General features: G+C 54.1%; 1 protein-coding gene across 1 annotated transcript in view; it reads left to right on the plus strand.

Annotated features, from left to right (window-relative positions):
• The window catches only part of IGF2R (insulin like growth factor 2 receptor), a 101,540-nt gene that overhangs the window by 42,213 nt on the left and 31,502 nt on the right, over positions 1-27,825 (plus strand). The window contains exons 8-23 of the mRNA XM_061130501.1: positions 73-235; positions 405-576; positions 1,418-1,521; positions 7,057-7,221; positions 9,709-9,849; positions 11,446-11,589; positions 12,647-12,784; positions 13,595-13,742; positions 14,240-14,417; positions 15,069-15,184; positions 15,608-15,776; positions 17,344-17,523; positions 19,866-19,967; positions 21,126-21,227; positions 24,029-24,224; positions 27,079-27,249. Of these exons, the coding sequence (XP_060986484.1) occupies positions 73-235; positions 405-576; positions 1,418-1,521; positions 7,057-7,221; positions 9,709-9,849; positions 11,446-11,589; positions 12,647-12,784; positions 13,595-13,742; positions 14,240-14,417; positions 15,069-15,184; positions 15,608-15,776; positions 17,344-17,523; positions 19,866-19,967; positions 21,126-21,227; positions 24,029-24,224; positions 27,079-27,249 (2,389 nt within the window). The remainder of the gene's footprint in view (positions 1-72; positions 236-404; positions 577-1,417; positions 1,522-7,056; positions 7,222-9,708; positions 9,850-11,445; positions 11,590-12,646; positions 12,785-13,594; positions 13,743-14,239; positions 14,418-15,068; positions 15,185-15,607; positions 15,777-17,343; positions 17,524-19,865; positions 19,968-21,125; positions 21,228-24,028; positions 24,225-27,078; positions 27,250-27,825) is intronic.

Genomic DNA, 27,825 nt, shown 5'->3' on the forward strand with positions numbered 1-27,825 from the left:
AAGCAGAGAAACTGCATTTGAGCCGCGTGAATGAAACGAATCTTTCTCCCCTTTCCTCTGGGTTCGCGGCAGGGCACCATTCCCAAGCTCACGGCGAAATCCAACTGCCGCTTTGAGATTGAGTGGGTCACCGAGTATGCCTGCCACAGGGATTACCTGGAAAGCCAGAACTGCACCCTGAGCAGCGCGCAGCACGACGTGGCCGTCAACCTCCAGCCGCTGAGCCGGGTGGGAGGTGAGCGGGGGGGGGGGGGGGGGGGGGGGGGGCGGGGCTGGGGCGGGGCCTGGGCCGAGCGCCCCCTGCCCCGGGGCGGGCGCTGCAAGTCAGACGGGAGGCTCTGTGGCTCTCCCACACCTGTGCGCGTTGCAAAACCCCTTCTCGTGTGTCCCCCTGCTTTCCCCAGCCTCAGACTCATACTACACCTCAGAGGCGGACGAGTATATGTATTATTTGAGCATCTGTGGAGGAAACCAAGTGTCCATCTGTAGTAAGAAAGATGCTGCGGTGTGCCAAGTGAAAAAGGCAGATTCCACCCAAGTCAAAGCAGCCGGGAGACCCGAGAACCTGACCCTCCGGTGTGTACAACCCCCGCGTGACTCTTAAGGGCGTCCTGTGTGTCCCTTTGAAGCCTAACACACTCCCCTGCCTGCCCTCTGCTTCCGTTTTCTGCAGGGAAGTCAGCTACGCTGGCATTTTTTTTCCTGCTTGGGTCAGGCAAGTACCGTTTGTCACTGACCCAGGTGGCTGTTCTTCCTAGCTTTACGATACAAGTGCTTCTGTTGGTTTGGTTTGCTTTATCATCTGTTGTCTGTAGGGAACCATACTGTAGCAAAGTTACTTGATTAGTTGATATGGCTTTTGCATTTTACTACTTACGTTCCTTAGAAGTTTTGATTTTTCTCTGGCGGTTTGAGAAATCTGAAGCACCATTGGCTTCACACCCAAGTGTTGAACAACCAGGAGAATGCATTCAGCACAATTCTCCTGACCCCTGAAGTCAGGAATTAACCTTCACAAAAGCTTTTATCAAAGCGTTAGTCCTCTTGAATTGTCATCCGGGGTCCCTCTGTCAGACTTTCTGTGGCAGTTGCTGGCAGAGCTGTGCCGTCTTGGGCATAAATTACTTTGTACAGAACCCCAGAATGAGAGCAGCAGAGTCCTCATGCTCCCAGCAGAACCATCTGCTCTCTTTCAGCCAGTTATCACTTTGAAGTGAGAGGATAACAAGCGCATCCATTTGAGCTCTTTTCCTCTGGACCGTCCTGCCCCAGACGGCGGGAGCGCGTCCCCAGCTGTTTGTGTCTGTGCTGATCTGTGGACGATGTGCGAAAGTCTTAGACGTTCTTTAGACGTTCAAGTTTCTTTCTTGGTTCTACCAAACGTGTGTGTGTGTGTGTGTACATTACAAAAACCTAGGTACTCGGATGGAGACCTCACCTTGATCTATTCCGGGGGCGAAGAGTGCAGCTCCGGCTTCCAGCGGATGAGTGTCATCAGCTTCGAGTGTAATCACACAGCAGGTGAGTGCGCTTGGAGACGGTGGGCCGGGTCCATGGACGCAGAGGGCTGGCAGGGGCAGTCAGACCTTCTCCTGCAGACAGGGCCCCACAAGGCCCCGTCTGTGGTAGCGGGCAGGAGGACCCCCCACCCACCACCGCCAGTGGTGGACACACACATCCTGTTTCCATTTTCTGTTTGTTCTGGGAGTGGGCCTGGCACTGGGCTTGCTGGGAAAGCCTTCCTGTCCCGCATTCAGCTCTCACCGGGGTGTGGACGGAGCCAGTGAGCTGGGCTGCTCAACAAGTCTGCTTCCAGGAATCGAGTTTCTAGGTCAACCTTTCTGCAGCGGTCACCCTGCTATCGAGGTTGGATTCCGGGGATTCCAAGAGGCCACAGGGCGGCTTTAAGTGGAGTAGGTGGGCTTCCCTGGCGGCTCAGCTGGTAAAGAGTCAGCCTGCAATGCCAGAGACCCGGGTTCCATCCCTGGGTTGGGAAGAGCCCCTGGAGAAGGGAATGGCAGCCCACTCCAGTATTCTTGCCTGGAGAAGCCCGTGGACAGAGGAGCCTGGTGGGCTGCAGTCCATGGGGTTGCAAAGAGTCGGACAGGACGGAGCGACTAACACACTGAGTCTTTTCTAAGCGGCTGAGAACTCCCTCGAGGCCACCATGCCACTGGCACGTCTGTTCCCACTCTAGCGATCCTCCACGTGGTTGGGGTCTGTTGAGAGATGATGGGGGTCTCCCCCTCATCAGAGAGCCATCCCCTCTGGGGCCCCCCAAACGGTGATCCCCCCTCCCCCCGCTTCTCTGCATGCCAGCCGGGCCTCAGCCCAGAGCTGCAGTCTGGGAACCGCCCGAGTCCGGCCCTGTCCGCATAGCCGGCCGGCTCGCCCCATCCCTCCACCCCGAGGGGCCCCTGGTTCCTCCCTCTGTTTGTTTTGTACGTTCCCATGGAAGAGTTTTAACCTTCTGGTCCCGGGGCAGGTTCCTACGTGATTTCCCGGGGGTCTGGGAGAGGCAGCCGTGCGTGGCAGGAGCCGAGCTTTAGAGGCAGGTGTCTGAAGGTGAACAGGGGCAGGAGAGGGGGTGACTTGCCCCCGGGGTGCAAGCAGAGACTCACCTGGCATGAAGCAGGTGGGAGGGCGTCAGGGCGCCCCTCGGTTCCTGTTGCCACCCCCCCCCCCCCCCCCCCCCGTGGTTCACGGCCCTGCTTGTGGTCTGTCAGCCCCCCACCCCCGACGCGTGTCCTGGTCTCCACGTTGGAGTCGTGTTCTGTTTCATCGAACATGTTTTATTGATTCCTGTCTGTGAGGCCTGGGGACACCTTGATGGCTGAGAGCTCTAGGCATGTGCAGACCAGAGTTGGGGAGAAGGGCGCTGGGGACCACAGTGCAGGGTGATGCGGGCGGGGTCGGGGCGCCCGGCAAGGCCTGTTGCTGGGGGCCTGTGTCAGGAGGAAGGCTCCAAGGTCAGTGGGCTGGTATCTGGGTCCCCCTGAGGACTAGGAGGTGCTGTGTGGGTAAGGCCTACGGGACAGTGAGGGGGCGGTGAGCCAGACTCCAAAGACGGGGGCCGAGGGGGCTGATGCTCATGGCAGGAGGAGCAGCTCATGCAGAGGTGGGATTGGGGTAGCTGCGAGCAGGTCAGAGCTGAAGGCCCCAACCCTGGCTAAATAGAGTGTGGAGCACTGTGGGGATCTCGTGTGTCCTGTGGAGGGTCTGGACTCTGTCCGGAAACCAGTGTGCAGGGGCTGGGTGGGGGTGAGGGTGGGGGTGGGACACACATCTGGCTTGGGTGCGGCCTCTGGATCTGTCTCTCTCCTGCTGGAAGGCCCCGCAGCCCTCCCCGGGTTCTCCATCCCTCTGCCGTCATCCCTAGCTCCTCTGGGTCTTCAGGAGGCCCTCTGCGAAGTCCACCCCTTCTTTGCCCGGGCCCCCTGGGAGAGGCAGCCTCCTCCTTGCCCCCAAGCCCCCTGCCCAGACCCTCGGGTGGCCTGCCCCCACCCCGGCCGGCCGGGCGGCTCTGCTGCGGGCGCCCTGTGTGGGCCGGGGCCCCCTCCGCCCTGTCGCTGCCTCCTCCGGCAGCGCTCCGTCTGCGCTTTTTATTAATGACTTGGCCGAGGTGGTCGGGAATGCGCTGATCTCATCTGGGCACGTTGGGAGGATTGAATGATCACCCCCGAAGACCGCAGGAGGATGTTGAGGAGGGCCCCTGGTCAGGGACTCCCAGGAAAGACCCGGGAGTCGTGCCAGGAAGCTAGAGAGCCCAAGTGGGCTGGAGACTGGAAGAACGGTTAGAGGTCATTCGTTTTTTTTTTTTTCTCCTTTTTCTTAGAAAAGTTTTCGAATCTATAAGTAGAAGGAACATTACGATGAAAACTTACATGCCTATCCCTCAGGCTAAACAGTCGTTAATGTTTTACCAAATTTGCTCCATGTTTATACGCTCCATCTCATCAGCGATGGATCGTAACCCTGCACCCCGACTCCAAGAGAAGACATTCCTTCACGTAACCTTGGTGCCAAAAAGCTGACAAAGTGAACGGCAATGCTTTGGTCCTGAAGACACGTGTCTTCCTAGGCTCATTTCGTTGTGACTGGTGACACAGAGACCCGACCCAGAGACTGTTAGATGTTTTTGTGGGAGACTTTGAGCCTGTTTCAGACTGGAGTTGCGTTATGAAATATTTAAGGCTCCTTCCAGCTCTGTAATTTGGAGCTAACTATATGTACTCTACTGTGTGTAGTATGAAATTATTTCATTGTTGCTTTATTTGAGTTTAAGTTTAGAGAGCTTAGAGAAGGGAAGTCCTTAGTGGATTCGTGTCTATTGGGCACATGTAATAATGTATTTTTTGCATGTTTGAATGCGTGTTAATTGGCCACGGAATCTTGTGAAGGGTGGTTTATAGTTCAACTTGGATTTCCAGGAATTATTTAGGCTTATGAATCTAGGGTTTCCTGCTTTTCAAGACACAGAGGTGCACAAGTTTACTTCCTTTATCCACGATGTATTTTCTTTACCATTTGTTTCAATAACTTAACATCTTGTTTGATGTAATAGGTCTTATTATTGGTGATCCTGTCAAATAGGGACATTAGACTATTTTGCAGGGAGGAGTTACGTTAGCCTGGGCTAGTAAAACACCATCCACAAATCCAAGTGACCAGTTATCACACTGAAGACTTAGTTTCTGTGTAGGTCTCGGGGGCTCTGCCCTGTGCAGTCACTTGGAGACAAGTGCGTTTTGCACCCTGTATTGCTGCCGTCTGTGGACGTGGTCTCAGGACTCCTCACAGAATGGGAACTGCAGGTTTTTTTATTTTTTAATGGGCCAGAACTAAGAGAAGTGACCCAACTTCAAAGTCAGGGAGGCAGGAAATGTGGTTGCCTGGAGAGAAGGTTGAACCGGTCTGGCGAGTGGGCAGCTCTGTCTCTTGTCGGGGCAGGGGGGGATGGGGCGGCCCCCGGCTACAGAGGGAAGAGTCCGCTTCGCCTCCAGCTGGTTGTGGAGGCCACAAACCATAAAGGGTGTGCCGGGAAGGAACCTGTGCAGGTGGGACACCCAGGAAGCTTTCGGAATTGCGTGGAGAGCATTGATGGAGAGATGACAGAAAGTCACCCTTCCACCCGCTGGTGGGTGGAAACCGTAGGAAGATAGTGGTCCTGGAGGCAAGGCCATTGTGTTTTTAAAAAGCCATGTGATCTGAATGAACAAGTCATTTATTTTAATTTTTAAAATTATTCGACTTGTTTGTAATAGCTGTATAAGGATTGTAAGAATGAACCTAGTTTTATGGGTTTGAACCTAAAACCAACCAAACAGAAAATAAAAGCAACATAGCTTGGTAGTGAGGAGTCTTAGTTTTCTATTCTCCATAAGTTCTCCAAGGAGTTAAATAAGAATGCAGGTCAGGGGCGGGCAGGCCGGTGGTTATTTAAATTTTACTTAAAATGGACTCTCCCTGTGGATCATTAGGGCATTTCAGATGCAAACCTAGCTCCTAAGGGAGGATGATCCTAGAACCATTCACAATACCATTGGTATTTAATCGTCTGTGAAGTTACCTGGTAAAAGAGAAACACTCTGAATGCCTCAGGTTTTCAGGAAACACAAATCTTTTCTGATTCCTGAAATACTGCTGAAATACTGATCCAGCGGGGAGTCATGTGAACCTTGTGGGTGGGTGGGGGGCGGGTGTTGAGAGCTGGAGGAGCTTCACTGCTCCAACCTGGGGGCGGCGTCGTCCCAGCTGTGTGTTGTTGGTAAGGAGGTTGGGGGCACCGGTTCTTAGGGAGAACAGCTTAGGGTACTCCAAAAAAAAAAAAAAAAAAAAAAAAAAATCTGAAAAACAGAAGAAAGAAAAAACCCACAGTAGCACAGGGAAGTACTTGTGGTTCTGAGTCTGGCTCTGGGGCCAGACCGTCTGGGTTTGATTTTTGGCTTTCTAGCTGTGAAGCCATAGGCAAACTACTTAGCCCTCCTACATCTCCAGAACAGGGCTAAAACAGTCTCCATGCCACAGGGCGTGAAGGGATGAAATCCTCGAATGGATGCAAAGCACTTAACGCAGAGCATGTCGTTTGCCATCCAGCCGCACGGCGAACGCCGGGTTTAGCTCCCTGCCCACCTTGGCTTGAGCTCCGTGTGCAGCTAGCCACTGTTGCTGGTGTTACAGTTGCGATGTTTATATTATTACAGATTTAACAGAAGTTGCCACTGAAGCAGCGTTCACCCTTGGTGCGAAATATTATCTCCCTTTTCGTTAGAACATTGTTCTCTTCAGGGCACTAAACCTTGAGAGAGGCAAGTCGTGCAGGAGGTCCAGAGGAGGATTATTAAACCATCAAGGGTGGAAAACCGGCTGTCGTGCCAGCAGCACACTAGCTCGGAAAGGCAAGGGGATAGAATTTCTCGTTGGGGAAAAGTCAACAGAGTTTGCAGAATCCCAGGCTACGTGGACCAGGGAAACTGGCTTACAGGGAGGGCTGATGGATTGGAGGACAATGTTAGAGACCCACACGTGCCCGAGTCCCCGGAATCTGGGATGCTGGCCCCTCTGGGAGTGAGGTTCCTAGACCTGAGCGCCCTTCGGCTGGGGGTGGGGGAAGACCCAGACCGTATCAGACCTTATCTCTCTTCTCCGCTCATTTTGGGGACGAGTCCCTGGGGACCTGTCCTGCTCACAGGCACATCGTTAAGACCTTGACGGTCCTGGAACTGGAGTGACTCCCTGGTCTGATTTAAAGGGTGTTTATGAGCCTGTGGGAAGCTGACCGCAGGCCATGAGCTGCCTAGCACTTCCCGGGGGCTCACACCCATTGAAAACACTGCTGTCCTGTTGAGACCATCCGGCTGAGATGAAAGGGGCACAGGGCCGCCCCGTGAGGTTTCTGATTGAAACGCTCTGGTCTGGGGGCCCTCTGGCCTCTAGGCCCTGAGCCCTGAGCTTGTTGGTCTGCAGCCTGCCCCCGGGGGTCCTGTCCTGCATGCTGTCGGGCCGTCCTGGCGCCACTCATATCGTGGGCACTGTCTCCCTCTCGACCCAACACAGGTAACAACGGCAGAGGGGCCCCTGTGTTCACCGGGGAGGTGGACTGCACCTACTTCTTCACGTGGGACACGAAGTATGCGTGCGTGCACGAGAAGGAGGCCCTGCTGTGCGGCGTCTCCGACGGGAAACAGCGCTTTGACCTGTCGGCGCTGGCCCGGCACTCAGGTAGGAGGCTCGCCTCCCTCCCCACCAGCACGGCGGGGAATGCTGTCACTGTTCTCTCTGTCAACTGATCGTATCCCGGCCTGTCCTCCCTTCTCACGGAGCAGTGTGAATTATCAGAGGCGACACTGACTCGGGAGGTGAGATATCTGAATCTGAGTTCTGCGTTACTTTTCCCAGTTGGAGGGCCTTGGGCTCCTCTTATCACAGTCCAGTGAAAAAAACGACCAAGTGCCTTCCACGTGCCAGGCCCTGGGCTTTGTGATTAGAAACTTTTCGTTTTTTTTTTTTTTTTAAACTCTTGTTGCTGAGAAGATAGATCTTAAAAATTCTCACCACACACATAGAAATTGCTAGCTCTTGTGATGAATGTTTACACTATTGAGGTGGTCATTTCATGGTGTATACATAGATCAAGTTGTGTTGAATACCTGTAGCCAGCATGTGGCTTCCCAGGTGGTGCTAGTGGTAAGGAACCCAGCTGCCCGTGCAGGAGACCTAAGAGACGTGGGTTCCATCCCTGGGTCGGGAAGATCCCGCTGGAGAAGGCCATGACAACCCACTCCAGTATTCTTGTGTGGAGAATCCCCATGGACAGAGGAGCCTGGCGGGCTACAGTCCACAGGGGTGGCAAAGAGTCAGACACGACTGAGCGAGTCAGCACAGCACCAGCAGAGCCGCCTCTGTCTCATGGAAAAGCACATGCGACAGGCAGAGCGGCCTGAAGTCGCATAATCACCAGCTGCTCTGGGAGCGATGACTCATGTGTTCTGAGTCCCCACTGCTTAGGGCTGTTTCACGGAAGGAGGATCCCTCCGTTGTGGGTGCCAGTCTTGGAACACGAGCCCCATCACAGATGCCCTCAGGCAGTGGATTCCCCGGGGAGTCAGCATCTCGGTGCTCTTGTGGTTCGGCACCTCTGTGCGTTGGGCCTGGGGCCCTGGTTCCCTTCTGTGGGCTGGCAGAGAGACCGGCCTTCTGTCTGCTGAGCGGGCAGGGCTCTCCCCTCTGCTCACCCGGGTGTGAGGCCTCTGCGGCCGCGTCCAGCTGCGTTGACTCGAGCAGCTTGCCCACCTCCTCCTCCCCGGTTTTTCCTCACCGTAAACTGAGTGCTGCTTTCCAATTCCTCTCTTCACTTTCCTTTTTTTTTTTTTTTTTGGTAACGATCCCTCTGTCCAAGGCCCAGCCTAAGGTCTCTGCAGGATGCAGAGATGCGTTCAAGCTCAGCTGACTTTGGCCCCCCTCTCTGGTTCTGTGAATAATCGGTCCTCGTGAATAATCAGTCCTGAATATTCTTTGGAAGGACTGACGTTGAAACTGAAACTCCAATCCTTTGGCCACCTAATGCAAAGAACTGACTCATTTGAAAAGACCCTGATGCTGGGAAAGATAGAAGGCAGGAGGAGAAGGGGACGACAGGATGAGAGGGTTGGATGGCATCAACGACCCAATGGACATGAGTTTGAGTAAACTCCGGGAGCTGGTGGTGGACAGGGAGGCCTGGCGTGCTGCCGTCCATGGGGTTGCAAAGAGTTGGACATGACTGAGCGACTAAACTGGACTGAACTAGTTCTGTGGGACCAGGGGTTTTTTTGTGTAGCCTTTGCACCAAGATAATTAGGATGCTGTGAAGTGAGAGCTAAAGTCCTTCCCTGGTAGTTAGACGTCCTCCTGCCTGAAGGCCCCTCAGCCCTCCCACCACAGCTTTCAGAACAGTGTGTATCTTTGTTTAGCAAGTGGTGCTTCCGGTTGTAGATGGCCCTGTGTAGTGAGTGGGGTGTGCTCCGACTGCTGGGGGGTTTCCCCGGTGAGCCCCCGACTCCAGTCTGGGCCGGAGCATCGTCTCCGTGTGCACAGCCTTTTTCCCTCCCGGTCCTCAGTCATGTCCGCGGGGGCTGTTTGGGGCTGGTCCGCCTTTGACTTGCTCTCTGCTCTCAGCCCCCGCTGCTTCTCCCTCTGTGGATGTTTTCTGTTCAAACATGACTGGGTCGTGAACGGTTTTGAGTTCAGGGGCCCCCCGTGTCTTGTTTATCTTCTGGGGGCCCCGAGTGCTAAGCCCCGGGCCGAGTCTGCCTTATCTGCGGTCTTGAGGCAGATGCGTCACCAGTGGCCTGTGCCTGCCAGGTCCCAGGGCTGGCGCCGGGCTCTGCTTTTCAGTTTTTTGATTTCAGACTCTGGGGCTTGGGAGAACTTCTGCTGTTTAATCCTCAGGTCGCGCCGGTAAGCCGCCGCTTCTGAGGAGCTGTTTGGGGCTGGTTTGTTACTGTCTACAGTCATGTTCAAAACAAGCCTGAGATTCACGACCCCCACCCCCCCGTCCCATGTCTGTGCCTCCAGCCTGCCCGGGTCCAGATTGTGAGAGCCTGTTGTTTAGTGATCACGGGCCTTTACCTTCCGCTTCATCACTGTCTATGGTGTGACTCACACGAAAAAGCAATCACTGCCTAGGGCTTAGAAAAAGCTTTTTTTTTTTTTTTTTTTCGGTTACAGAACTGGAACAAAATTGGGAAGCCGTGGATGGCAGTCAGAGCGAAGTAGAAAAGAAGCATTACTTCATTAACATCTGCCACAGGGTCCTGCAGACAGGCCAGGCTCGGGGCTGCCCCGAAGACGCAGCCGTGTGTGCCGTGGGTGAGTGGTACCCTGCGGTGAGCCTCGCCCCCACGTGCAGGCAGCGCTGGCCCCGAAGCAGGCGGAGCCGGCCTGCACGCAGCCTGGAGGGAATGAAGACGAGCTTCCTGTGGTTCAGCACAGCCTCCTCTCTCTGGGTTCAGCGCATAAAGGATGGGAGGGAAAGGAGAGTTTAATGACTCAGATGTAGGGAACTGGGGCACTCAGGCGTCTTGAAGCAGGCGGAAGCCTTCTGATGTGGGCTCACTAGAGACAGGAAGAAGCATGTGGGAAAATACTTGGTTATCTTTTCACCTTGTAACCCGAGGAAGAGAACTGCCAGTGCTTGTATAAAAAAACCGATTTTGATTTGTTAACGACCGTACTGCCTGGAATTGTTCAAGAATTATGGCTTCCGGGGAAGGGGACTCTTGGAATCTTACATGAGAGAAGTGGACGGACCCTTTGAGTTCCCTTGGCTTTTAACTGTGTTGGCCGCAGCTTCTCAATTGGATATAAGTGTTTAAACATGTTACTTAAGACTCACCTGGAAAGCGACAGGCAGAATAATTGGAATCTGTTTTGCAAGCATTAGATAAGCGACTGTGAATTGTTAACTTTCTAATTAATTTTTTATTGGAGTACAGATGCTTTTTAGTTCCTTGGTACCTTAGGTGGTAAAGAATCTGCCTGCAATGCAGGAGACTCGGGTTCAATCCCTGGGTCAGGACGATCCCCTGGAAAAGGGAAGAGCTACCCACCCCAGTATTCTGGCCTGGAGAACCCCATGGACAGAGGAGCCTGGCGGGCTGCAGTCCACGGGGTCACAGAGAGGCAGACACAACTGAGCGACTCACACACACAGTTGTTTTACAATGCTGTGTTTGTTTCTGCTGATCAGCAACGGGAATCAGCTATATACGTATACATGTGTCCCCTCTTTTTTGGAGTTCCTTCCCGTTCAGGTCCCCACAGAGCAGTGAGTAGAGTTATAAGGGATTGTGAATTTAAATATAAAACCCAGGTTGGATTTTAGGAATTATCCCAGGCTTCAGAATTGGCGGTGTGTCTTTTTAAGCAGCCGTGTCCCTGCCTTAATTTAAGAAGGGACTTGAGACAAGAGTTTCAGTGCTTTATCGTAAAAGTCACTGAACCAAGAATTGAGTGGTCACCTGCTTGGGCCCCTGAACAGATTTAGTTTCTGCTTTGGTCATGGGACAAATGCTACCCCCTCGGTTTCAAATGACCTTGTGCCTCAGGGCAGCTGAGGCCCCCCTAAATGGGGGAATGGTGTTATTTTCCAGGATCTCATGACAGGCATTCCTGCTTCTGTCTGCCTCCCCTGCCCTTGAAAGATGCTGTGAGTCACTCTCGCACTTTCCTCCTCCTCCTCCTGGAGGCGCCCTCGGGGTCCTCAGCAAGGCCACCCCTGCCTGGTCAGATGTGTCGCTCAGGTCTAGAGACCCCCTGACCGTCCTGAGCAGGCTCACTCGGCCGGGGAAGGGGCCAGCGCCCACCTGGGGGTCTCGGCTCCCCCTCAGTACCTCCTCGTCTGCGTCGTTAACTCCTTTTGATCACGTCTTATGTTTTGTTCCCCCTTTTTTTTCTCTTTTCCAGATAAGAACGGAAATAAAAATCTGGGCAGATTTATTTCTTCTCCCACCAGAGAGAAAGGACATATTCATCTCTCTTACTCAGATGGTGATGAGTGTGGTGGTGGCCAGAAAATAGTAACAAATATAACGCTCATGTGCAAACCAGGTACGAATGAAAAGCAAACACAAAAATCGCAGGGTCTCCTGGGCTCCTGCCTGGGGTTCTCTGTTTTCTGTGTTTCTCCCCGGCTACCGCCGGGGCGCCGCGGTAGAGCGCTGAGGTCCAGAAGCATTGTGGTGGCCCCTCTGGATTCGATCACCCCCACCCCAAACCGGCCCAGAGATGGAGAAACCATATGGTGTCCGAGGGGGTCATGTTGCAATTTTCCAGATGAGTTATGCTCTCGGCACGGCTTCCTCTTCCTTAGGCCTGGTGCCGGCCGACCGTGGGGCCCCCTGACTTCCTCCAGAGGGGGAACATCATGAGCGGCTCAAAACATCGTCCGTGACCTCAGCGGGCACACAATAAATACTCCTCTTGATCTGCCTTTATTTATAGGTTTACATTGTTTTGCAGAGGTCAGGATCTATATATACATCTGCACATTTTTTATGTTTCTCAAAACACGTCATTCCGTGACTGCCCTTCTGTGCCTTGGTCACATTTATCATCTGTCGGGACTTCCTTGTTGCTCCTGGCTTGGTTTTACTATTTTTACTCAATTTTTTTCTCTATTGTTGGATTAATAACATGTTTCCAGCATTAATTGTGCTGTGACATGTCCCCGCTGCCTCCTGTTGGAAGATTTCCTTTGGATAAATTCCCGGCTGTGAGATAAGTTCAAGGACCGGGGACAGTATTTTTTTTTTTTTAATTTTAAGATTGTAAAATATACATAACATGAAGTTTACCATTGTAAAGGAATTGTAAAACGCACATAAGATGAAATTCGCCCCTTTAACCGTAGTTCAGTGGCGTTAAGCACCTTACGTTCACGTGGTGCGTTAAGTACGTTTATACCACCGTCCATCTGCAGAACTTGCTCATCCCCCCGAGCTGAAGCTGTGTCCCCTTTAAACACTAGTTCACCCCCACCCTTGTCCTGTCCCTGTCGGTGTGACCACTCTAGCGACCTCAGATCAGTATTTATAGAGCTGCTTTGAGAACCGTGGAAGCTTCTCAAGACCGGATCAGTGACCAGTCTGTGTACCCCCATCAACAGGTGATTTAGAAAGTCCCCCAGTGCTGACAACCTCCAGTGCTGACGGCTGCTTCTATGAGTTTGAGTGGTACACGGCCGCGGCCTGCGTGCTCTCCAGGACCGAGGGGGACAACTGCACGGTCTTTGACTCCCAGGCAGGTGCGTGTCCGAGCGCCCTGTGGGGCAGCCTCTCTTGGGACCGCTTCAGCTGGCTTTAGTTTGTTTTTTAGTTGTTTGTTTTTTGGCTGCACTGGATCTTCATTGCTACTTAGGCTTTTCTCTGGTTTGGGGGAGTGGGGGGCTTCTCATTGCAGTGGCTTCTCTTCTGGAGTGTGGGCTTTATCTAGGAGCATGGGCTTTAGTAGTTGTGGAGCATGGGCTTAGCTGTTAACGCAGCACATGGGATCTTCCCAGGTCAGGGATCGAACCCATGTCTGCTGCATTAGCAGGCAGATAGATCCTTAACCACTGAGCCACCACTGTTTGTTTTCTAACATTTTCTCATTGAGTGTTTCAGAGGTGATAACCTGCTTCAGAATGTATGTTAATACTGTTTGACCAGAACCCTGGAAATCTGGTGTTTTGAGGCTTATTTGAGATAATGAAAAAAACCTCTCTGATATTCATAGTTGAAGTGGGTTTCCTGATCGTGAAACCCAAGGAACACAGGAAATAAATCATGTCTGAAAAGGTGTTCCGAGAGCCTTTCTGGCCGTGAAACCCACTGTAGCCTTTTCAAGGTCATCGTATCTTGGTTGTGGTCCCGCTTCCGACACAACGGTGGTTCATTCAGCCAGGAGCTGTGGGCTCTGACTCGGGCGTTGGGTGAACGCGGTGGAAAGGGGTGAGGTGGTGAAGGAGGAGGAGGCCTGTCCCCGGGGGGAGGTCGGTGATGGCCGTCCTGGCCGGGCCGGCCTCTCCTGCACCCCACGCTCTGACCTGCCTGGGGTGCTTTTGGTTCTTCCTTAGGGTTTTCTTTTGACTTGGCGCCTCTCACGAAGAAGAAGGACACCTACAGGGTCGAGACAGACCAGTACGAGTTCCACATCAATGTGTGCGGCCCAGTGTCCATGGGCATCTGCCCGCCCGACTCGGGCGCCTGTCAGATCTCCAAAAGGCAAGTGACCGCTCTGCGATCCGGGTGCTCCCTCGGGTGTCCTGTGTGCGCAGACGTCCTCCTCCAGGACAGGTCTGCTGCCTGCCAGTGTCCTTCTCCGACGCGCCTTTAAACCTCGGGAGGGCCTGGACTGAGGGCGTTTAGTTTCCAGAGGAGGGACAGGATGGGAAGTGGGTGTGCAGGGTTGAGGGGGGCCTTCACTTCCGTGCAGTCAGCGCTTCCCAGCCGCCTGGGGGATCAGTGCCCCTGCTTCTCCAAGTTCAGTGCAGCGTTAGCTTAGGTGAAGGGAGCTGGGCCTTAAAGCGGTGGTGCTGAGGGTGAATCTGGGTCCGGCGTGGGAGTGGGTTCACCTTCCCGCATCCACTGTGTGGAGATGTTGCCGCCGGGGTCCTGGCAACCACCCCCCCACCAGTGGCCCGGCGCCCCTCCTTCAGCGCCCCAGCATCGCTCAGCGCTGGTCCTGCCATCTTTCCTGAGAAACGCTCGGCTTCTTTTAGCGATAGGAAGTTTTGGAGCTTGGGACGCAGCAACGGTAAGCTCTCATATTACGATGGGATGATCCAGCTGACCTACAGGGACGGCACACCCTACAATAACGAGAAGCGCACGCCGAGAGCCACGCTCATCACCTTCCTCTGTGACCGAGACGCCGGAGTGGGTTTCCCTGAGTACCAGGTGGGAGCCATGGGTGCACATGTGCGTCTGCTCGGCGACAGGGCGAAAGAGGAAGAGGTTGTCAGTCTCGTAAAGGCAGGGGAGGAGAAGAAAGTGGGTGAAGACGGGGCTCGTGACTTTTCTGGAGCGAGGGAGGTTCTGATGTAGGTGACACATGAGCTGGGATGGTCCCCAGGGAGAAGCCGTCACGTTGTCTGGCTTCCCGGAACTTATCCAGGATCCTGTCTTGGGCCCTCTATTTAGAAGCAGAGCCATTATTAGCCTGGTTTCCTGGGCACAGCCTCAGCTCCTTTGATTTTAATTAATCCTTTTAGATTTGCCAGGGGACACGGGCAGTGTATATTTTCTGAGCAACAGGGGCCATCCCACCCTCAGTCACAGCCCTTGACACTGCTGGTTTGGGGTACAAACCACACAAAAGCATCAACAGCACTGCCTTGTTCCCACGTAACAGAGGCTAGGGTTCCATCTTAACTCGCTGCTAGGCAGTCTTCCTTTTAATAGAACGAGAGAGGATGGACAAAGGAGATGAACTTGCCTCCGATTCTTACTTAGGAAAAAATGCCCCACCTTTTTCAAAATGCTGGCTGTGTATAACGAGTCTTCTTCTCTGCCGTCCCTCCCGTGTTCCTGTCCTTGTCCCGAGATTAGGAGGAAGATAACTCTACATACAACTTCCGGTGGTATACCAGTTACGCCTGCCCGGAGGAGCCGCTGGAGTGCGTTGTGACCGACCCCGTCACACTGGACCAGTACGACCTCTCCAGGTGAGGCGGGCCCACCTGCCCTCGGCCTGGCCCTGTCCAGCTAGGGCCGAGGTTGCTTAGGCCCTGCCAGTGGGCATGTCCTTGAGCTGGTGAGAGAGCGTGCAGGACCAGGGTGGGGAGCTCCAAGCAGCGTGAATTCTAATAGTCTGGGAGCCTCTGCAGAATCAGCTAGTGTTTGCCCACCAAAAACCTCCGTCTTCAGCTGCGCTGTTCAGAGCAATGCCTGTCGGTGTGGAGGTGGTCCCAGGTGTGCAGAGAGGGCTGCGTCTCGTGAGGCTGGAGAGGAGGTGCAGTGGGGTTGGCTTCTGGGGGTTTGATAGGCAGCGTACCTTCCCTTCTTATTTCTCTAACCGCTTAGAAATGAATCATCGGGCCGAAAGCTGTCGGCTGGAAAAAGCGTGCGTTTCCCCCTTGACCTTTCAGGCTAGCGAAATCCGAGGGCGGTCCCGGGGGCAACTGGTACTCCCTGGACAACGGCGGGGCACGCAACACATGGCGCAAGTACTACATCAACGTGTGTCGCCCTCTCAACCCGGTGCCAGGCTGCGACCGCTACGCGTCCGCCTGTCAGATGAAGTACCAGGGCGAGCAGGTGAGGTGGCGCACCCCTCCCTCCTGAGCCGGGACTTGGCGGTAGAGTGGGGGGTTCTGAGTGGGTCCAGCTGGTGCTGAGAAGCCCCTTGAGATGGAAAGGGGTGCCTCGCTGTGAGCTCACCTGCCCCCCTGCCCCCAAGAGATGCGATCACACTTGAGTCATCACTCAGATTTAAAATGAAAAAACAAATAACCCTGGGTGTGGGGGACCGCCTCTGCTCACGGTTCTCGCAGAGGAAGTGACTCTGAACAGCAGACGTTTGTCAAGGAGAGTTCTTGCTTCTGGACTGATGAGAGGGGGACGCCTGCTTGTCAGATCCGAGCCCCAGCCCTTCTTGCCCGGAATGCAGGCTGCAGTCTGTCATTCGATGGAACGCAGTCACTGCCAGAACCTCGGTAACGCTCCCCTGGGTGCCTTGTACATGGTGCATCTTAAAATAAAGACGTCTGTGTGCTTCTTTAAACAGCATGTGGGGGATGTACTTTCCCTGGGGTCCGTTACACGGCAGCTCAGAGGTGTTTTCAGGGAAGCTGATGGGCGCACCCTGCTGGCTGAGTGGAGCGTGGTGGTGTGTTCGCGTGCACTTGGGCACGTGTGTGCTCTGTGTTGGAGCAGCGGCCTCCAAGGACAGTCCGCTCTCATTATTCACGGATTCTGTATTTGCAAGCTTGTCTACTTGCCGCTGTTCATTTGTAACCCCTAAATCAGTGCCCGGGTGCTCTCATGGTCTGTTGTGGCTCTGCATTTTTGTCTTGGTTCTGCTACCCAGACGTCCAAACGATGGAGGCTGGAGGGGGCGGGCAGTGCGGTGCTGGAAGCTCTTGGCTCCCGGCCACACGTGGACCGGGCTTCGTCCTTCCTCGAATGCCTGGGAGAGGAGTCGCCTTGGATAGGTTGCTTAACATGTCTGAACCTCGTTTTCACTTTTGTGAAATAAAAAGGGCCTACCAGGGTTTTGAGGTTTCATGATCGCAGTCTATGGGAGATAAATGTCCCTAGGGGTTGTTCCTCGGTGTGCGGGGAGCGGATCGGTTCTAGGATCCTGGCTGGTACCCAGAACCCGAGGGTGCGCAAGTCCGTGATGGGCAGTGTCAGTGTTTGCACGTCCCCGGGTGCACGTCCACCCTGTAATTTCTCTCCAGATTACTTAACAGTATTTGACACAGTGTAAGTGCTGTGTTAGTAGACGCGGGTGGCTAATTTAAGGTTTGCTTTCTGGAGCTTTCTGGGATTTCTTTCCCCTGAGTATTTTCCACCTGAAGTCAGTTGACTCTGCAGATGCAGAACCTGTGGGTATCGAGGGCAGTCTGTGTTTCCCTCCTGTGGAGGAATGGTGGTTCTGAACTCGCAAATCCAGCATCGGTGGCAAGTCTGTAGGACCCAGCTGCCGTCCGTAATGAAATGCCCACTGTGTCAGTGACGAAAGACGCAGTTGTCCTCTCTCCAGGGGGAAAGCTAACAGCCGCCCACCTGCCGTGTGTAACGAAACGCGCACCGTGTCAGTGACGAAGGACGCAGTTGTCCTCTCTACAAGGGGAAAGCTAACAGCCGCGCGTGTTTGCAGGGATCGTACTCTGAGACCGTCTCCATCAGCAACCTGGGGGTGGCGAAGACGGGCCCCGTGGTGGAGGACAGCGGCAGCCTGCTCTTGGAGTACGTCAACGGCTCCGCCTGCACCACCAGTGACCAGAAGCGCACCACCTACACCACCAGGATCCACCTCGTCTGCACCACCGGCAGCCTGGTGAGGGGGTGGGGCAGCGCTGGCCTCGCTTGCTCGGGCTTCTCTGTCTCTGCACGGGCCGTGGGTCCTGCTTGGTTCTGCTTGAGGTCCGCGTGCCACAGACTCGGGGAGGCCGGGGCCATTCTCTTAAGTCTGCGAGTCCATTTCTTTTTTGTAAATAAGTTCATTTACTGTGTCGTTTCTTTTTAGAGTCTGTCTGCATATAAGGGGTGTCTCACGATATTTCTTTTTCTCTGTCTCACTTAACTTCGCCCATTATATACACTCCCTGCTGGTTTTTAAAAACCAATGTAGTAGAAGATACATCAGTATAACACAAGATTTACTGTCTTAGCCATTTCTAGGCGTAGAGTTCAGTGGCATTAATGCTGTTACAATGCTGTGCATCCATCACGGGGTCCATTTCCACCGTGTCCACTGTTATTCTAAACCTAATTGCTTTTAATTTTTTAACCTGGAGTTTGACATTTATAATTGCATCACATGTTTTTTGAGCAGTCACCAAGCTCTTCGATGGACATGCAGTGGGGATGATAGAGTTCACATTTATCGTCAAACAGATTATTTCCGAGGGTTGGCGGTGCTCCATAAGGGTCAGTTGCTGGGTCCTTCATTTTGGTGGACGTGTCACTGGCCCAGCATGTCCACTCCACCTCGCAGGCGGGGGCTCCGTCACTCCCATCCTAGTCATCTTACAGATGTCAAGTTCTCTCTGTCCTTTGCCAGCACACGATTTTTTTCCCAGGAGATCACGTCTTAAGAGCTTAAGAAAGTTGGCCTGATAAGGGGAGGAAAAGGCTCACGGGCCGAGCTAGGCTTGTACAAGCAAAGCGTCGCATAGCTGAGCCATAAACACATGCTGATAAGCCTGAGCTGGGCTTCCCGAGTTCTGCTCTCAGCGCCAGGAAGGAATGCTGGCTGAGCAGCTGGGACCTCGCTGGCCGCCTCCAGGGCCCCTCCGAACCCCACCCTGGGGCCCTCTGTCCCCTCTGCTGGGCCTCGTCCCCCTCCCCTCCTCTCTCTGGAATCTCTTTGTGGTGGAGATACTGGACAGTTCCAGGAAGCCCTCTCAGACCCTTATTTTTTCAGCTTCCCTGTGTCATCCTATTCGGACGGTGTTTTTCAGTTTTCACAGCAATTTCACGCTGTTAGCGTATCCCTCAGCACTGGTCCACTGGTCCACACAGAGCAAATGGAGAGCCACGTTCCCGGGGGTGCTGCGGTTCCCCTGGGGCTTCTCACAGCCACGTGGTGGGCCCGCAGGGACGGGTGTGTTTGCCATTCACCGTGGGTGATGCCGCAGCTAAGAGGGCGGGGAGGCGTGGGGGCCAGTGGCTGTGTCCCCGTCCTCCGCGCATCTGAGCGGGCTGCTCAGCTCCTCTGTGCCCCCCCTGCCCCCGTGTCCTCACCTGTCACAGAGGGTGGGTGGAGGCCCCGCCCCGAGGCTCACTGGGTAAGTGCTCATCACACCCCTGGTGTCCAGCTGGCCGTGGAGGCTGTACCCGTGTGGGAGCTGGTGCGGCCGTCGGTCGAGCACACCCCACCCCGTCGGCCAGCCTTGCCTGAGGCACAGTCACATGGCCGCGCTCGTGTGCACCCGGCCCGGGGGCCTCGCTGTTCTGTGTCTGGGTGTAGTTCAGATGCTCAGTCGTGTCCGACTCTTTGTGACCCCATGGACCACAGCAGACTAGGCCTCCCTGTCCATCACCAGTTCCTGGAGTTCACTAAAACTCAGGTCCATTGAGTCAGTGATGCCATCCGACCATCTCATCCTCTGTCGTCCACTTCTCCTCCTGCCCTCAGTCTTTCCCAGCATCAGGGTCTTTTCAAATGAGTCAGCTCTTTTCATCAGATGGCCAAAGTATTGGAGTTTCAGCTTCAACATCAGTCCTTCCAATGAACACCCAGGACTGATCTCCTTTAGGGTGGACTGGTTGGAACTCCTTGCAGTCCAAGAGACTCTCAAGAGTCTTCTCCAACACCACAGTTCAAAAGCATCAATTCTTCGGTGCTCAGCTTTCTTTATAGTCCAACTCTGGGTGTAGAATGGTGTTTAAAAGCACAGTCTCGGACTCTGACCCAGATTTGGATCCCAGTTCTACCATTTACTCTTGGTGTGACCCCCCCAGGTAGATTCACTGGCATTCACATGTAAGAGAGAACAGTCTCCTTAGTAGGAAGGATGACGTTGTAGTCAGATGAGGCAGGTTAAGCTCCTCACCCGCTCCCTGTATGTTAGTCCACGGACTTGAACTCGTTCTTTGTTATCCACCTAGTGTTCTGGTGGTTTGAGCGTGTTTCATGGCCTCGAGTTGACTTGTATCCCGGATTTGGCCTTTCAGCAAACCCATCCCATATTTTCTCTCAACTGGGAGTGCGTGGTCAGCTTCCTGTGGAACACGGAGGCAGCCTGTCCCATCCGAGTCACCGTGGACACAGACCAGGTATGGGTGCGGTCCCAGGCCCCTGACCGCGCTGCCCCGGCCCCTCCCGCCCGGCGTCCCGGCCCCGCCCCTCCCTCCCTCCCCCTACTCCCTGCCTGGACAGCTGGCGTTTGGAAGGGGTCCCGTGTTCCCCACCCTCTGCCCTGGCCCACCTCCCGGCCTGGGATGAGAACCAGGACTTCCCTTCTGCTCCCCCGTTTCCCAGCCTCCACCCTCTCTCTCCCTCCCTCCCGCAGTCCCCCTGGCCTCCTGGGGGCCCCGGGGCGCTCTGCCGCTTGGGTTGGAGGCTTAATTTAACACCACGGCCACACCCGGGACACGTCGGCGCCCCCTTGGCCATAGTATACGGCCCGTGTGGGCTCACGTGTCGCTCGAGGTTTTCACGCTCTGACGCCAGCCACACCCCTGCCTCTGGCCTGCCCGCTGTCCTCACCTGCCTTTTCAGGTCTCCTCCGGGTGGCAGAGCTCACCCAGAGGAATGTGCCCAGCACGGGGTCCCGGGCTCGTGGGGCTTGGGAGGATGCGGGGGGGGGGGGAGCCTGCAGCCCCTGCCCAGTGGTTTCTGAAGCCGCCGCGCCATTCTCTGCGTAGGGTGGGCGGGGCGGGAAGAAGACACGGGGAAGGGGGCGCACTGCACCTCCTAGATGAGGAAGAGAGACAGGGAGTTATTTGTGGATCTCTCATGGGTCTGTCTCTGATTTGGGCTTCCCTGATAGCTCAGTTGGTAAAGAATCCGCCTGCAGTGCGGGAGACCTGGGTTCGATTCCTGGGTCAGGAAGATCCCCTGGAGAAGGGAAAGGCTACTCCAGTGTTCTGGCCTGGAGAATTCCATGGACTGTATAATCCACGGGATTGCAAAGAGTCGGACTCGACTGAGCGGCTTTCACTTCACTTATGATTCCTTACTTTTCCTTGGGGCTCAGCCGAGGTCTTGTTTGGGTGAATGCAGCAGTCTTGGGGGCTCAGGTGAGGGTGGCATCTCTGAGCTGCTGTCCCACCTGGGGCGCCTCGGGCGCAGCACCACAAGGCACTGTGAGCTCGCCCGGGGCCGCTTCTCCGAAGGGGTCAGTGCCAGGCAGGCGTGGGCGATGCTCTGTCCCTGCTGTGTCCTCCGGGACCGGGCTTGAATGTGCCTCTTTGCCCCTTTCGTTCCCGCAGGCCTGCTCCATCAGGGACCCCAACAGCGGGTACGTGTTTGACCTGAACCCACTGAACAACTCCCAAGGATACATTGCCTTGGGCATCGGCAAGACGTTTCTGGTAAGACTTGCAGGGTGCACTCTTGATTTGCCTTGGGTGCACTCTTGATTTGCCTTGGAAAGACGGGAGGAGGTGTGGAGCTCACCCTCATCTCGTGACAGGGGAGGCAGGTGTCCTTAGGAGCTGGGTGGTAGGGCATGGATGGTAGCCCAGGGCATGGATGGTAGCCCTCACCCAGGAGGAGGCAAGAAGTCCAAGTGTAAGGGGAGATGAGGTGAAACCCTTGCCCCTCCTGCTCTGCAGATGGGAACTAGGAACAGAACATCGTTGGCTGCTCCTGGTTCTGGCCCTGCGTCTGGCGTGGTGGTCCCTGGCCAGCAGCATGCACGTGGCCTGGGAACTTGTGGCCAGGGCAGCGTCTCGGGGGTGGGGCCCAGCAGGCTCTTTTGACAAGGCCCCGGCTGGTTCTCATACCCACTGGGGTTTTGAGCCCATGGTCAAGAGGAAATGGTGATCATGCCCACCTGTAAAAGGGAGACGGGCTGATGGCATGCTCCGGAATCTTCGGACAGCCCTTCCTTTATGGGCGGCCCTGGCAGTGTGTCTGGAGCAGCAAAGAGGAGAAACTCTACTTACTGTGTTCCGTTATAAGCTAAGGGCTTCCCTGGTGGCTCAGCTGGTAAAGAATCCTCCTGCAAGGCGGGAGGCCTGGGTTCCATCCCTGGGTTGGGAAGGTCCCCTGGAGAAGGGAAAGCCTACCCACTCAAGTATCCTGGCCTGGAGAATTCGCAAAGAGTCGGATGTGACTGGGCGACTTTGATTTTCACGAAGCGCTGCTGGCAAAGAGCTTTTTCAAATTCTGTATTTCGGTTTAACATTTTCTAGCAGAATCCACATTGGAAGGAGAGACTAACCTTTGAAAGCAGGAAGCTGGGATGAGACGGTCATAAAACCGGAACAGAGGGGGCATTGTAGGCACGGCGCATGTGGGAGGGCGTGCAGGTTGCGCTGGGGCCTGGAGACCCCCGATGGGGCCCGTCACCGACACAGGGCGGGCTTGTCAGCCAGCGGCATGGTGCTCGTGGCCCCTCCCTTCCCCACCCCCTCTCAGAGGTCGCTAGCCCCAGAGTTTGGCTCAGGACAGGTTGTCGTAGGTGAGTGCAGTGTGTTTGGCTGCCTGTGTGAGTGTGAGACACAGACAGGAGCTTCAAGGTGGAGCCCGTTGGGGGCCCGTCAGAAGAGGCAAGTCCCCTGGAGGACTTGCCCGAGGAGGTGAGCCCGGAAGAACATGCCAGAAAAGATGACCTCTGTAGGGGCCATGCTGGAGGAGGCGATCCGACGGAGAACCGACCATAAAGGCTCCTTCTGTGCAGTGGCCGGGGGTGGGGGGTGGGCAGGAGGAGGTGACGGCTGAGGGGTTGCAGGCGACAGGGACAGGCTCCAGATGACGGTCGTGGTGGGGTGACCAGGCTCCCGGGAGCCAGGGCGCTGGACTTTGTGCTGCCAGAAGGGCCCCCGGCAGCACCGCCCACCAGCCGGCTGCTTGGCGTGGCGTCCTGGCTCCCGGCCCTGCAGGGCCGGCCCGCCACGTGTCCTCCTGCGGGCTGCGTGGCTGCTGGCCGTCGGCCTGGATGTGTTCCTCCACGGCCATTTCTTAGATAGGAAACTGTGATCTTAAGGAAAGACACTTTGTGTACGGAGATCTTAACTTTGTGTACATTGTCCATAAACACTGACCCCTGATAGAGAAGTCTGTCCATGTGTCACACCCAAGAGCGAGTTCCGCTCCATTCTGTCAACTTCTGGCTTTAAATGGAATGGTGTCGGTAGCTTCGAGAGATACAGGGCCAACACAGGACTGTAAAGCCATTATCCTCCAATTAGAAATAAGAAAGAAATACAGGGTATCTACTTTTTCCAAATTTGGATGCATCTAATCACGTTTAGATTTGTATTCTAAAAATTCAGGTTTGGGGAGAAAAATCAAATATTAATTAATTTTTTTGACAATGATGAATCGTTTCTAAAATGTCTGCTAGTATATAACTGAATAATAGTTTCTATCTAGTGTAAGTGGATAAATCATTACATAAAAGGGAACTGGATAAAAGATTAAGTAATGTACAGTTTTCTGTGTTGTATCTTACAGTGTAAGTTTACAATGGAAACTTAGAGCAAGAATTTTCAGGAGGATTGTTAGATTAGTATTCAGCAGGTTAGGAACGTGTGGGACTTGATCGTGTTGGCAAAGCTTACCTATACTTTTTCTAAATGAAACGAATTATGTGTATTATACATATGTGTATTCACATATGTAATACACATATGTGTATTCACATATATCACATTTATATGTGACTTCATAAAGCCATAGAAAGGTTTTTCCAGGATTTCAGAATATTTAAAACAGTTTTTCAGAACATAAAAAAGGTTTTTGCACAATAAAAGCCTTTTATTTAAACAAAAAAAAACCAGGGGTATCCCATTATATTTACTTTTTAATTAATGTGACTTCCACCATACCTGCTTCTCCTATTACAATCGAAAATACTGTAACATTCTGTATTGTTGCATGCAATGTGTCTCATACATTTAAAGATACAGGGCCGTCTGAATAAACCATTAGAGGCAGTTTATGGACATTGCTGTTTGGGCTTTGATTTTTGCCTTATGTACTAGCTTTAGGATTTACTTGCCCAGACACGGCAGGCTGGTCCTTTGCATGATATTGAAGGGTAACAGCCGTTTGGCAAGGCAGGGTTTGCTTTGCGGGGTCGGGGCAGGGTTTGCCTTGTGGGGTTGTGTCTACGGCGGGTCGCGCAGCCTGAGCTGGTGTGTTGATCTCACCCCCTGGCCTGCAGTTGAATGTGTGCGGTGAGATGCCCGCTTGCGGCACCCTGGACGGGAAGCCAGCTTCCGGCTGCGAGGCAGAAAGCCAGACAGACGACCTGAAGAACCTGAAGCCAAGCAGGCTGGTGGGCCTGGAGAAGAACCTGCAGCTGTCCACCGAGGGCTTTATAACCCTGACCTACGCGGGGCTTCCTTCCCACCCCAACGGTGAGCTCAGATCCCTCTTGCTTTTGCGACTCACCAGCGTCCTGGCGGTTTTGTGACTCTCGACCTTTCCGAGAGAAACGCACGCGTCTGTAGACACTCAGGGTCCAGCTGCCCTCTGGCCTCATGTGCACCGCGCGTGCCTGGCCTCCAGGGTGTTCTCCCGGCCCCTGACTGCATTCTGCAGCTGGAGGGTCCCAGACTGCTGGGTTCTGTCCACACCTGCAACCCCTAACATCTTCCACCAGCACCTCCAGCGGCTCCTCTAGCAGGGAAGTGTTCACTTGGCCTCTTGCCCCCTGTTTTTCAGATATTTAAGTGATGGGTGAAGATAATACAGTTTTGCCATCTTTATTGGGTTCTCATTTCTGTTCCTTCCTGCAGCTGTGACCATAAGCAAAGTTGCCGTTTTGGCATCATCAGGTGTGACGCTGAGTGTGAGCACCCCGGGGGACGGTGGTGGTGGAGTGGCAGCTACCGTGCACGCGGGCCGGTCCCACGTGGAGGCCCTGCGCGTGCTGAGCCGCTTTGTTTTCCACCAACCCCGGGCACCTCATATCTTGGCTCATGCCCTTCTTAGCCACCTCCTGGCGTCCCAGGTGATGAAGGCCCAGAAGGCCTCACGCCCTGGAGAGAGAGCCAGTACTGGGAGCCAGGTCTCTTGCTTCTAATGCTGGTTCTGCCGACGGACACATTTATTCAGCATTGCGGATCGGAGGCCCCCAGAGGTGCAGCCACACACACACAGCCCAGGGTCACATAGCTGGTGATGAGCACAGCTGAGGTCAGAACCCACGTGGTCTGACTTCTGGACCTGTGCACTTCTCACCGCGCCGATGTGGGCTTGGGAAGGGGCGGTCATGTGATGTCTGGTGCCCAAAATATGGGGGCCATCTGAGGCCGTGTCAGAGGGAGCCGGGATCCCCAAGGGAGTGGGGATGGCTCTGCCAGTCTGCAGTCATCAGCTCGTGCCGTGCACCTTGCCTCTAGCTGACAGATGCATTAACACGCCGGGAAGAGGACTCCTAGGGTGTTGAAAGGCTGATTTCAGGATTCCTGGGAAGGGGATTAAAAATCAGGGGTCTTCTCAACTTCGAGGACAGAAGACATGGGTCTGCGGGCTGCTGTCAGGTCTGCGAAGGGTTGGCCTAAAAAGGGAATTGCTCTCATTGTGCCTCATTTGTTGGGGAGAATTTGGACACAGACGGATGATTTTAATCTGTTCGCAGAGCCCAGAGGGATGGGAATCCTTTGCTTTACAGACGTAAAGTTCTGCACCTCTGGGTCCAAAGGGTCAGCTGCTCGCTCACCTCGATATCAAAAAAGAAATGTGCTTCACTTTTGTGTTTTATTAATATTTTATTAAAAAAATTTTTTGGCCACCCTGTGTGGTACATGGGGTCTTAGTTCCTCAGTCAGGGGTTGAATGCATTCCCTCTGCGGTGGAAGCTCAGAATCTTAACCATCAGACCATCAGAGCAGTCCCTTCAGTCTTGTTTATAATTCTCTTCATTTCCAGTTCCAGAGTACTGTTTAAAAATGGAATAGATTAGGCATTTATGTATCCTTTTTTTTGTCCTAATTTGGAAAATGACCCCACTGTTTAATAATGAACTAGATTAGACATTTATGTGCATGTGTGTGTATATAGACATATATATATTTTAGCCTAATTTGGAAAACGACCCTGTGTCTCTTGCGGGGTTATCAGTGTGGTCGTGTGGCTGACAGCCGCTGACATTTGTCTGCTGGGTTGGGATCCAGGCGCCAGCAGCCCCCAGGGGTGCAGCACACGTCTGACCTTAGAGCTGTGTTGCTCCAGGCTTGTCCCTCCCTCTCCCTCTGCTTCAGTTTCCTCCTGTGAAAACCAGGCATCTTTGGGGACCACTGCGGGACTCAGTAACATGGTAATGACTCCAGGGTTCTTCCGTCCGTGGAGCCTCTGCCCACGTGGTCCCCTCCCCGCAGGAGCCTCTGTATTGACGGTGCCATCTCCGCTTCCTCCCTGCCCACCTCCCCAGCGGTCTGTGCTCGGCTCCACAAGTCAAGTGATGTTTGAACTGTTGGGTTGTATTGCTCCCAGCTCAGACCACCCCCCCTCCCCCTGCCAGGGGGTTCCCCGTGTGCCCAGAGCAGCAGCTGGGCCTGTCCAGTGGCCATGGGACCCCCACTGCTCCTTGCTCGGGCCCCTCCGACCTCCTGCTCCTCAACCAGGAAGGCCCACCCTCCCCATCTGAGCCTCATCCTCGGTGTTTCCCGCTGCTCACAGCAGCCTCTGCTCTAGACAGCCAGGCGGGTTGTTTCTTCTCTTCTTCAGGGTTGGGCTCAGATGGCACCTTCCAGTGAGCCCTCCACCCCCAAGCCCTGGGGTTTCTCAGCCCCGTCCTGCTGTGTCTTCCTGCATTTCCATCTGGCTTGCTGAGGCTGCGTGAAGTCTGCTCACTGTCGGGGCGCTGAGCAGCCTTGAGGGTCAGCTCCCAGGAGAGCGGGTTTTCCTCTGTTTCTCTCACTCCTATGTGTAGTAGGAACTTAGTAAATATTATTGAATAAGCCCTTGTAGGAGAGTGATGGTTTTCTAGTGTTTGGTGGATAAATGGATGTAGCACTCTCATCCTTCTTAGAATAGAAGAAATGCCAAGACACTGTGTTTATGGTGTGAACCTGCCTTACGAGGGTCACTGTCCCAGTGAGTGTGAAGTCTTCATAGCTCAGGTCCCTGGAACAGATGGGTGCCGTGACACTGTCTTAGCAGGTGGCCTGGAGGCTCACGTCTGGGCACGCTGTCCTGGTGCCCCACACGTGACTGGCCACGCTGTGGTCCCTGCTGTTTCTCAACAGTCTGGCCTTCTGTTCCCAGGGAGGGCTGACACCTTCGTCATACGTTTCATCTGCAACGACGACGTTTACCCTGGGATGCCCAGGTTCCTGCACCAGGACATCGACTCTCGCCTGGGCATCCGGGACACGTTCTTCGAGTTTGAAACTGCGCTGGCCTGTGTGCCTTCTCCGGTAGATTGCCAAGTCACAGGTGAGACCGGCCGGAAGTGTGTGTGCGTGCATGTGAGCATATGGATGTGTGTGTGTGCGTGTGTTTTATTTTACAGGCAGCATGGCATTTGTGTTACATGTGTCCCTTGAATGACGCCTAGAGTTGTAAAACTTCTCTTGAAATGAATCTGGGTTCACAGTTTTGAGCTCTTGTTTGGGATCAGAAGCTGCTTAAGGACAGAGAAGAAAACTAGGGGGAAAACATCACAAGTGCACTGTTGGCGCTTCTAATTGGAGGGAGAAGAAGAGAATAAGGCTAAAGCTCTGAAAGGAGCCCCGACTCTGAGCTGGGTCCTCACTCTTCGTGGCGGCCCCCACCTCCCCAGCCATGGTGCTGTGTTGTTACAGCCCATTTGTTTGTTTTTGTTTTTGAATTAAAAGGAATTTTTAAAATCAGGAATCACTAAACTTTTTTTTAATTAAAGTTTTTTGACTTGTAAAAAAGTGTTGACTGTGCCGCATAGCATGTGGGATCTTAGTTCCCTGCCCAGGGATCGAACTCTGCATCGGGAGCTCCAAGTCTCACCCACGGGCCCTGCCCGGGAAGTGCGGTCAC

This window comes from Dama dama, chromosome 26, assembly GCF_033118175.1.
Source record: "Dama dama isolate Ldn47 chromosome 26, ASM3311817v1, whole genome shotgun sequence".
Lineage (NCBI taxonomy): Eukaryota > Metazoa > Chordata > Mammalia > Artiodactyla > Cervidae > Dama > Dama dama.